The sequence below is a fragment of the Protopterus annectens genome, chromosome 1.part0 (genome assembly GCF_019279795.1).
Source record: "Protopterus annectens isolate FY-2018-M chromosome 1.part0, PAN1.0, whole genome shotgun sequence".
Lineage (NCBI taxonomy): Eukaryota > Metazoa > Chordata > Ceratodontiformes > Protopteridae > Protopterus > Protopterus annectens.
In genome coordinates this window covers 1,579,113,862-1,579,125,072 of record NC_056725.1, presented here as the reverse complement: position 1 = coordinate 1,579,125,072, position 11,211 = coordinate 1,579,113,862, and the positions used below count along the sequence as shown (strand labels likewise).

General features: G+C 40.4%; 1 protein-coding gene across 3 annotated transcripts in view; it reads left to right on the top strand.

Moving 5' to 3' along the window:
• The window catches only part of QKI (QKI, KH domain containing RNA binding), a 1,466,119-nt gene extending 1,461,031 nt beyond the window's left edge, over positions 1-5,088 (top strand). For all 3 annotated transcript variants that reach the window (XM_044068030.1, XM_044068032.1, XR_006364430.1), the window contains exon 8: positions 388-5,088. In XM_044068030.1, the coding sequence (XP_043923965.1) occupies positions 388-404 (17 nt within the window). In that variant the 3' untranslated portion in view covers positions 405-5,088. The remainder of the gene's footprint in view (positions 1-387) is intronic.
• Positions 5,089-11,211: the final 6,123 nt, after the last annotated feature.

Sequence of the window (11,211 nt, the reverse complement as noted above, 5' to 3'; positions counted from 1 at the left end):
TAATAGCAGTCAGATATGGATTCATTTACGAACTGACTGTTTTATTCAAATTTCTCAGTTTCATATCTTCTCACTTTCCTCCCAAGTTTTTCATTGACTGCTACTAACCATTAGTTGTTTTGCTCTTTTTTTGTTTATGTAGCTTTCTGTGTTAACAAGTTTTGTGGGAGTTGGGCTCTCCTTTACATTTTAAATCATGATACAAGGCTGTCATGATTTTTGGCATTCTTTATATGGTGTCAGAGTTTGTCAGAATTACATGTGCTTCTTTTTATTAGTTGTAATTAGTTTTTCATGTTGTCATTAAGCTGTCACTAGCCAAAACTAATCTCTTCTCTATCTTTTCTTTTTTCCTTTTTTTATTTTATTTTGTTTCTAACTACCCAGCCGCCACTGGCAACTAACCTATGACCTTCTGACCTCTGAACTCTTCACCCAATGATGACCTGACCATGCCTGCCTGCTGATCAGTTAACTGGTAATCGCCTTTGCTTGTCTGTCTTCAGTGCAGCGAGCTGAGGCACTTTCTGTTCGTCTTGCCACCTAACAATGAAAAAAAAAAGAAATTGTCCTCCAGCTCAGCTTTTTTTCTTGGTTGGGTGAAAGCGGTTCTGGAACCTGCACTGAATAGTAGTAAAGCAATAAGGTCCAATTGAGCCCTCAGCACTGATCATACAGTTGTGTGTAACCCTTTTCTCCCCTCCCTCTAAAAATCAGTTTGTCTGACAGGCCTCACCAAGGAGATGGGAAACATGTTGCATAAAACTACCTGACGTCAGATGCAGTTTCTTTAAGGAACTTCTTGAACATTTTCTTCTTGGGGTGAATCATGGTGAAATCACCAAATGTCTTGAATGTATCATGATCAGATGATACATCATGCATGAACCTTAAGGCCAGCAATATCATTGGTAAGGGGGTTTCTTTACAAAGAATTCTGAAGTATTTGATACCATAGGTAGATGTTGGCATGTCCACCCAATGGCTGAGGCCCTGGACCACAAAAGTGTTATCTGCCAAATTTGACAAATGTGTGCCAAGAAAAATAGGGAATATGTTCTGGTTCAAACAGTTGAGCTTAGAGTCTTTCAGCTGGACAGTGATATTACTGGGGCTGTCTTCTAGAATTTTCTTTAACTTATTTTGAGAAAAAGGTACATGCATTATGTGTCACATTACTGAGCAAGCTGTTCAAAAATATTTTTGTTAACCTTCCCTGTATAAATTTCATTAAGGATGTAAAAGCCATGCTTGCCTACTTGCTGTACACATGTATTGAAATGTAGATAAAAGTGTAGTGCATTGAAAAAAATGAACAAAAAAGTAGATACTTTTATTATACAAGGGTGCTGGTGCAGAAAAATATATTTTTGGAAATGTAGCATTTTATACTTTCAAGTATTATTAAAAAAAGAAAGAAAAAAAAACGAACAAAGAAACCCTTTATTTCTTAGATTTTTTTTTTTTCTGGTGGTTGTCGAGTGATAAAAGACCAAAAGAGCCTTTTTCTTTTTGGAGTTTTCTTTTTTATTATTGGAAAAATGTCTAAAGAAAAGAAAGTGCCTTATTTTCTTCATGCTCATTTAGTCAAATGTTTCATTTGTTTATCCTTTTTTTTCGGAATGCCTGAATAATGAATGCCACTGAGTCACCCACTATGTGAGAATGAGCAGAAACTTGACAACAGAGTAGGTGGGTGACTTAAATAACTTTGCCATGCTATGTTGCACTGCAACTTTGCTGAATTTAGTGAAAAAGGCCTCTTTTAAAGGGTATAACTGGAAAGTTGTATTTTTTCTGCCTGTTCGGATCTTTGGCTGTTTAAAACACTAAAGCATGTGATTTAGGCCTTTAGTGTACTTTATGACTTTATGGACAGTATTCTTGGTCTGTTATGAAATTGTGGGATAATATTTGTTCTAAGGCAGTATGCTAATACACTATGTAATCTGTGTGATGTATGTTAGAGAAACAAACCCAGAAGCACAGTAAAGGCCTATTTCATGCCATAGACCAGGTATATGCATCTTCCCAGTATATGTCTTAGAGTTGTGATTGGCCGGTAGCTCCTTAATACATGGACAGCTGGCATTTGTAGTATGTAAAAGTGAGCAACTGAATGACATTGTCATAATCTTTGGAGCTACTGATGGAATTCCCACCTTTACTGTGTAGCCCTTCATTATGTATAACTTTTTTCTGGTTTGTAATTTGTAGATGTTATTCACCACGTCCGTTACATATAGTTTGATACAAAGTATAAATGTTAATTTTCCTGTCTTTATTGCTGTTTGTAGTGATTTAAAATGGTCGATAAAGTTTTTAAGTTTGCCTGGGTTTATTATAAAACTGCAGAGCAGGATGCCTAATCATTTTTCACAGACCATAAGCATTTCTCATAACTTGTCTGAAATGTGAGTGGATGGCAGTAGCAGTTCAGTCTGAGTGCTACTCCATCTGTTTTTGTGAGAGGTGAAACAAATTTTTGCTGTTGTGGTCCAAGAGCAAGATACTAGCACACAAGGATATATGTGTGTGTTAAACATTTACTTAAGATGCCAACATGGATACGGATATGCAATGTATGTATTATATTGCATTACATTTCCTTAATACAGAAGGAAGCACCAAGTGTGGCTAGTTTTCCATTTAAGTGCTTTCTGCATATCCTCTATTTTTATCTTTCCCTTCTCCTTTTGCCTTATACTGTGTTGAATACTTTTATTTCCTCAACACAACCCATCCTAGTAGTCCATATCCTATAGATCCTCAATCCTCTGTGAAGATGTACATTTACAGATCCAGGAAGCAAGTGGTCACAAAAAGCTGAGGGCTATGTCCCTCTTCCTTCCATTGTCCATGTTCAGAAGGACCCTTTCCCATCTCCCAGATGTGATCTTGAGCAGTCATGTCCTGTGACCGGCCTCTTTGGATCTCTTGTTTGGAAAGCTACAAGTCTTCTAGTTTCTGGTTGTCTGTTATCTCTTCCCCTCCATCCCACATAGCCTCCTGATAGATTTTGTCTGGACTTCTTCCAGATGCTTAAGGTGTCTTTCCCTGCATGACCTCCAAAACTGAGCACACACCTCTAAATTTTGGCTTGACCAGTGAAGAAATAAGAGATTAAATGGAGTCTTCAGATCTCTGAGATGTATCTAGATCTAAACAAGTGGAAACTAGGATTTTGTTACCATCCTCCAAGTGTTTTGGATTGACATTGTTTTTCATTAGATATGCACTTCCTGACGTAGATTTCAAGGTAGTGTACATCTGCTGCTGCTGTTTGGCTTCACTGTCGTTAAAAATGGCAGAGCTAAAAGAAGCCAGCTTAATCAATTTACATAAACATATGGTTTAAACCAAAGACTATACTAGCAGGAGTTCCTTTTGCTCTTAATTCACCACCCCCCTGTAGTGAATGATCCTATGACACTAGAGGCATTAGTCAAGACTTATTTATTGTTGGCACAGGCTGAGAACTTGTTTCTGCCATAGCAGGCCATAAAATAAAGAACCATGCTATTTAGGGTCATTGACCTCAGATGATCTGAGTAACGTGAGCTCTCTTACATAATTTGGAACTCTCCCTGTTAATTTATTGTTTCCCTCATGTTTATGTACTGTCATGATTGGCCTTCTGCAAGCTTCCTTTGCTTACATGTTGTTTGCTTTGTCAAATAACAATGGACAGGTAGTCTGGGACCGTGTTTTATGTTTGGTTATCTATACTTTGATAATAGTAGCTGTAATAAGTAGCTAAAATAAACTATACCACATTTAACACTGTTTTGAGTACTTGAATAATCCTTCCCCTTGACATTAATGTACCTGTAGAAAGACTATTTCTGAACATATCTGTGCTCTTTAACTAAACTTGCTTATGCATCAGTGGCATATTTTGAAATGGAGAGCCCATTACTAAATTTTATGCAAAGCTGCAGTGCTGCAACAAGGCAAAATGCTGATGGAGGTGTAATCTTTCACCCTTGCAAACTCATTCTCTTTCTGTGACATGCTCAATGCTTCCAAGTCAGAAGGCCTACCTGTTGGTAGATTTTGTAGTGTGTGCGAAATTAAAGGATTTATGCTGCAGGCACATGCATGGTAATGTATAATAACATCTTTTATGACTTGGAGATGACCATCAGTTTATTTACTATGCAACAGACATGTGTCCAGTCATATTCAGCCATTTTTGTGTCGTGCCACCAGCCTTGTCTTCCTGTTAGCTTATTACTTTTGTGGTTCTGACTTATTTGTGCTGTGCCTTTTTTTTATTTGAATAAACTTGCGACACTCAGAACATTTCTTTGAGGAACCTTGGAATATTTTTGTTCGCCTCAGAATTAGTTAAAACTTTGGGCAATATTATTAGGTGTCTTTCAGAGGTCTGAAGGAGGAAAGATTTGAAGGAACTGGTCTGAAACGCAACATTTTTGTGATGAACAAACAAGCTGCAGAAAAATATATATTGGTATTACTTTATATCAGCTAAGATTAAGCATGAATTCTTTTGGAATTTCAAGAGCTTTCATTCTCAGTGTTATCATTCATTTTATTATATTCCTGTATTATTGACATATAAAGTTTTATTACACATTTTTTTTCTGACAGTATTATGCATCTTTAGAATGGTAGATGGGAGTGTCGCTAGTATGTAAGTGTTCATTTGACATGTTCTTTTCTTCCTATCAGTTCCATGCTGTCTTTGTACCATAACCAACCTATTGCCTACAAGAACATGTAAAATATGTATTTACAGCCATTGTTACAAGTTTATAATGTATTTTTCTATCTTGTTTTATATGTATGTTCTATAACATTCAAGATTTTTTTTTTCTGATTGAAAATGGATACAAAATGCAAAACCCAGAATTTTGATAATTGAGAAATGCCAGTTGTTTTGCAGTACTTTATAACATTGGGAGTGTTGTATTTCTTGGGCCTTTAGTTAGCAACTGGATGAAATCATTAGACATATTTGGATTTTTGTTGGGTTTTTACATGACTTGCATTTTAACTCTTTGGTTCTTTGCTGTTTCTATTAACCCATAGCATTATTTTAATAAATGTTACAGTACCAACCTACTAACTTTGGACTAAGTCTGTTTTTTATTAACATTTCTTTCTTTCACTTAAACCAAAAATCAAGCAGACACAAGAATATGCCTTGATTTACTGGACTAACCTTGAACATGACAAGATAATGAAGTATATGTTTTAAATGCGTCTGTCCTCTGATGCTCTGCACATATCTTTTAAAAAGACTTAACTTTTATTTTCTGGGTAGATCTGAGCAAAGGCAGTAGTAATGACTATATCATTAATTTTAAGCACTTCACTTTGCACTCTCATAATATGCCTTCAAGCTAAATGCCTTCATACTAATTCCACATTTCATTTTCCTGTCTCCCTATTTGTATTACCACCAAAAATAGTAACTACATAAACCAGCTTGATTCTGTATTCAGTCATCTGGTTAGAGTAAGCACAAGGTTAATACATGATTAATTGCTGATGTCTGTGTATGGGGCAGATATGCAACAAGGGTGGGATGAAGGGGGCAGTTGTCCTGCACACAAAATATTAGGGGGCACAGTCAGTAGTGCATTACCATATTCATAATCATAATGCTGGTATTGAAGTTGTAGTCAGAACTGAAGTGTTTTCGCTCTGCTTTGTGGAGTTTGCTATAGTCTAAAACGAAATAGGAGCTTTCTTTTTTTTTGCTCCTCAGTGTTAAGTTGACAAATAATTCACTTGGCTTCTTAACTTAGATGAAGGGAGCAAGTACTGGGACTGGGCCTTTTTTACTTTTCAGCTTAAAGTTAAGGGTGGCACCTGATTGGAGATGGAATCCAGTGCCAGAATCATCAGCTACACCTTTGGTACTGGGTCACCGACGCATTTTTGTCACATGACTGTCTGATTTTACCACTGAGGTTGCATTCATATAAATTGCTGTTGATCTGCATTGCCACAACAATGTTTTGTACAGCAGAGTGCCTTGTTTTTGGACATTTTCCTTGATGCTTGGGCAAGTATGGTAGCATATCTAGGGATGTCTAGCTGTTTTATCAGGCCACTGCTCACACCTCCATGTCTCCGAATTAAATTATGATCACAGGTTTTGGTAAGATAATGTTGTCTGTTTTCATATCCACTCCTGACAAATAAATAGGATTGTACTACATTTTAGCCACCATCTAAAATATTTGATTTCAAAGGATTTAGTTGCATGTAGTTTAAAAAAGGCTTTTAGTGGATGCAGATTCACAGTAGTGCTACACTACTTGGGTGGTGCAGCGGTTAACATTGTCACCTGATAGCAAGAGGTTCTCCGGTTCGATTCTTGCCTGGGGTGCCATCTGTGCAGAGTCTGCATGTCCTCCTTGCATTTGCATGGATTTCATCTGGGTGCTCCAGTTTCCTCCCATATACCATGCATCTGGAGCATTTCTCCCTGGGCCTCTGCTGAAAATAGGCTCTGTCCTAGTTGGACCTTCCCAGTCAACAAATGTTAAATAAATAGTTGGTGCATATTGTTTCCCAGTTTGGTAAACTGATTCACATATCAGTCTCTCTCTCTTTTTTTTTTTTTTTAAAGACTAAAGTTCAGGAAAGTAGTTTGCTGTCAGTGTGGTCAGTCTTGGAAAACAAAATAGTACGTTGGTATTTGTGACGTCCCTCCTCTGGGCCAGTAATCAAGGAGCCTCAGTCCTCACCACTGACACTGGTGGGGAACGTTCACTTAGAACAAAAATACAATATTTTCAGATGCAGCTGTCTGCACCAAGCACAATTTCCTTTGAGAGCACACAGGCAGCACACTCCAGTCCTGCAGATGGATTCCCACGCCAGTCCACAAATAAGACTCCACCTTTCTGTCTGCAGAAATCCACTGTGTCCCTGTTCCATATAGCTGAGACACACACACACCTGAGAGAGGCTGGCACAGATTTACCCGCTAATGCCACCTCCACCCAGACTATTAGGTAGATTCACTTTCACCAGCCAGCTACTTTAAAGCTCATACTAGGGTACCCAGTTACCCTTAGTAAAACTAATACTTATACAAATGGTAGTGTTAACCACTTGGCAAGATTTTCATAGGTTCATAGGATGGTACTAGGCTATCAGCCCTAGGGCCTATACAAGCCTTGCCATAACAATTCCCTGTATATTTCTTCCCGTAATATTTACTTCCCTGGACCCCTGTCTAGCAGGGCGACTGACATGATCCCCAGGATGAATTTCCTATCTCCCTTCCAATCGTCAAGGTTCCTTTTGAAGAAGGCCAATGAGGTGCTCTGCTCGACATGTATGGGAAGTCTATTCCAGAGTATGGGGAGTCTCTGTGTCAGGAACCCATCCCTCCAGCATGTTTTGTTCATTGTGATGACAAGGTTTAGATCCCTGGAGCGTGTGGCTCTGAGAGATTGGAATTTTTTAAGTGGAGCATGTCCAACAGCTCAGGGTTTGACATGGCCTTGTATGTTAAGCAGAGATCGCCTCTGAGTAGACGATATGCCACAAGAGTATAGCTGGAGTTTTTTTAGACGGTTAGCATAGGGCATCTGCTTTAGGCCTGTGATACTTTTAGTGAGGTATTTCTGCAGCCTTTCCAGCTGTTGCAGATGTTGTGTGAGGTATATACGAAATAGGGCGTTGTACTCTATAATAGGTCTAATGAGGGATGAGTACAGTGGGACAATGACCTCCTTTTTTCTGGATGAAAAGCCCTTAGTGATGAGGTGTGCCACATAGAAGGATTTCCTGACTGTTGTGGCAATGTCGTTATCGAAGGTGAGACCACTGTCCACATGTGTCCCTAAGTTTCTCATCACACTTTCGGTGTTTAGTGTACTGCCACCTATGTGGTAATTCATGGGTACATGTTTTTTCCCAAAGGGGTTAACTATACATTTCTTGGCATTAAGCTTGAGCCCATGGCTCTGGCACCAAGCATCTGTTTCTGTAAGGCCCTTTTGTAGAAGATCCACATCATTTGGAGATTCAATAGTGGCTCCCAGTTTGCAGTCATCTGTGAACTATATTAGCCAGAGTCCCTTAGTGTTGACCTGTACTTCAGAGAAGTAGATGCCAAGCAAGAGCGGTCCCAGGACTGAACCCCGAGGTACTCCACTTGTCTGGAGCTGGATGTGGAGTCGGCTACTTTTACAGTCTGGGATCTGTCAGTAAGCCAGTTGGCAGTCCATCGAGTGACATAGGGATTTATGCCCAACTTAGTAAGTTTACCCATGATTCCAGAGTGGGGGATGGTGTCGAAGGCCTTGGCGAGGTCCAGATAGGCTGTGTGGACTGCCTTAGCTTCATCCACAGCTCTGGAGACTGATTCAAAGAAGTCAGTCAGGTTCAGGAGACAAGATCGGCCCTTTACGAACCCAAACTGGGTGGGGTCCAGTGTTTTGAAGGTTGCCAATGTCTTTGTTTATAAGTTTCATGATAATGCATTCCATGCTTTTGCAGATCAGGCTCGTCAGACTGATGGGATGGTAGTTCCTGGGATTCAAGGTGGATCCCCCCTTGTGGAGTGGGATAACTGTAGCTGTGCACCACTCAGTGGACACACAGCCTGAGGTGAGGCTATGATTAAACATGACACTTAGGTGAGGTACCAGGTCATTTTGTAGTTCATGTAGTGCACAGCCCAGGATATTCCCATGGATGCGGTTTCTACCTGTGTGGCTGTGATTATCGGAATTTGGAAATCTTTTGGTATTGAAATGGGTACTTTGGGGGTGAGGGGGGGTGAAGTTGGCACTAAATCAATCTGCTAGGATATTGGCAATATCCTTGGGATCAGTATATTTAATGCCATTCTGTTGTAGCTCAGAGCAGTTCTGAGCATTGCCATTTAGATTCTTGACATATCTATAGAATGCCTTGTGGTTGTCTTTGGAATCTTTGGCAATTTTATTTTTGTAACTAGCTTTGAAGCATTTCATGAGGGATCTCAGCTTCTTACTGAGGCTGGTAAGGGAGTTTTTTTGAATCCTGGGATTTTCCTGTTTTCTGCAACAGTTTCTTCTTTCTGTTGTATAGTTTGTTTATGGCAGGGGACCACCAGATTGGCTTCCTTTTTTTGGAGGAGAGTGTATTGGTTCTATTTGGGATGGCACGATTCATGCACGGGTGAATGTGCTCATACAGTGCCTTAGTGTAGGATTCAGCAGTCGAACTCTCAGGTCCCGTCTGCATGAAGTTTGTCACTTCTGACTTGAGTAGCATGAAGTTGGCTTTGGAGAAGCTTTTTTATGGAGATTTCCTTACTGGGGGGTGGGGATGAGAGCTGGATATGATTTGCTTATGGTCAGACCTGACCAATGAGAGGGTGACCACTGGTGTAGAGCATCTATCTCCCATGTTGGTTATGACCAGGTCTGGGATATTGGAGCCCCTGGTGGGACAATGGATTAGATGATCCAGGGCATTGGAATTTATGAATTCCAAGAACTGTTGGGAAAAAGTGTTGGTACCCGAGTAGTTTTCCCAGTTAATGGCAAGGTAGTTGAAATCACCCAGTATTAGGGTGTTTGGTTGTGTCTTAATGTTTTCCAGTATGTTTAGAAAGGTGTAGTGAAAATCTTGGGGCATGGTGGGGGATCTGTAGCAACCTACAATTTGGATTGCAGTCTTAGCTAGTGTTAGTTGCACCTGGATAATTTCAGATGCATTGTATTGGGCACATAGCCTGGAGGTGTGAATATCTTTGGTGAATATGGACACTTCTCCACCTTTAGTGTTTCGATTTTGGTTTGGTGGCTGTAAAGTGTGGTAAGAGTTGTAGCCTGGTATTGCAGGGGTGCTCTCTGGAGCCTTGAACCAGGTCTCAGTTACTGCACAGATATCGATGTTCTCCATTTTTAAGAGTGCTTCGAGAGAGTACATTTTGAGGTTTAGACTTCTAGCATTGAGTAGCATTACCTTCACATTTTGCATACTTGTATCTTTTATGGCGGTAGTTTTGTCCTTTGAACCTTGCCTAAAAAAGCCACTATAGGGGTGGCAAGAGCTTTAGTCAGTAACCTAAATCCCAGGGGTGACAGGTGCAGACCATCTATGGCAAAGCATCATGGTTTGTCTATCATGTCGTCCTAGGCAGACAGATACTGGATCCCCTTTGAATGACACCAGAAGATTAACCAATTGTTAAAGTCAATCATTTTGTCCTTGTACTGTGGTGTCATTCTGGGCGAAGGCAGGATGCTACTCAGGGCTAGGGTCATACCTGCCTGGGCCACATGATGCGAGAGCTCTTCCATGTCTCTCTTCATGTAGTCCAGGGAGGTACGTCTCAAGTCATTCACTCCAACATGGACAATGACAGTCGTATCTGTACTTGTTGTGGAGCGACTTAAGTGTATGCGTTATGTGGCGGATCCTGGCACCTGACGGGCTGCTGACTGCAATTTTCTCTTTGTTCAGGCTGATGAGTGGGACAACAGTGTGCCTGACTTTAGTGTCACCTATGACTAAAGTGTTGGGTACATTGTCTTTCCTTAGGGGCTGCTGTTGGGGGGCACACTGGTGTTGTGAGCTATGTGGCACTTTGGTTGTGACTGGTGTTTTTGTGTTTCAGCTTCAGAGGTCCTTGTTGCTTGGGCAGGTTAATGTTAAGGGCCTCCGTATATGTGGGTTTAGTGTTGCTATGTGTGGGCGTTGATGGTGTGGGTTTTGAAGGGTTATGTGTTGCTTGAGGTGTAGTGCAGGTGTTAACCTTCTCTTCTTCACTGTCTAGCACAATCTTGGCTGCAGAGAGTTTTGCTTCCAGTTTGGCTATGTAAGTGCATCTCTCACAGGTTGTATTGTTGGGTGATAGGAGGAGAGGGTTGTCTGTGTACATGAGGCAGTTGCTGCATTGCCCCAGTATGCCCAGATTTACCAGGTGGACAGGAGAAATTGCCAGAAGCTGACCCTTGGACATGCCTGCTTAGATGCTTTTTGTAAAGTACAAGAGCTGTTTTGCCTTACCTTTGCAAGGTACTTTGCAATTATAGGCTGTTTAATGCCTAGGATTTATTTCTCCTTATTAACAAGGATAGTTGAGTGCTTGTATCAGTTTAAGGCTTCCTGGTGCTTTCCAGCAGGTTCTAGAGCAAGTGCTAGTCACAGGGGTTCATATTTTAGTGTTACTGCTGAGAAACCAGCTAGTTCTAAGGGAAAATTTGAAGAGCAGACTTTCTGGCA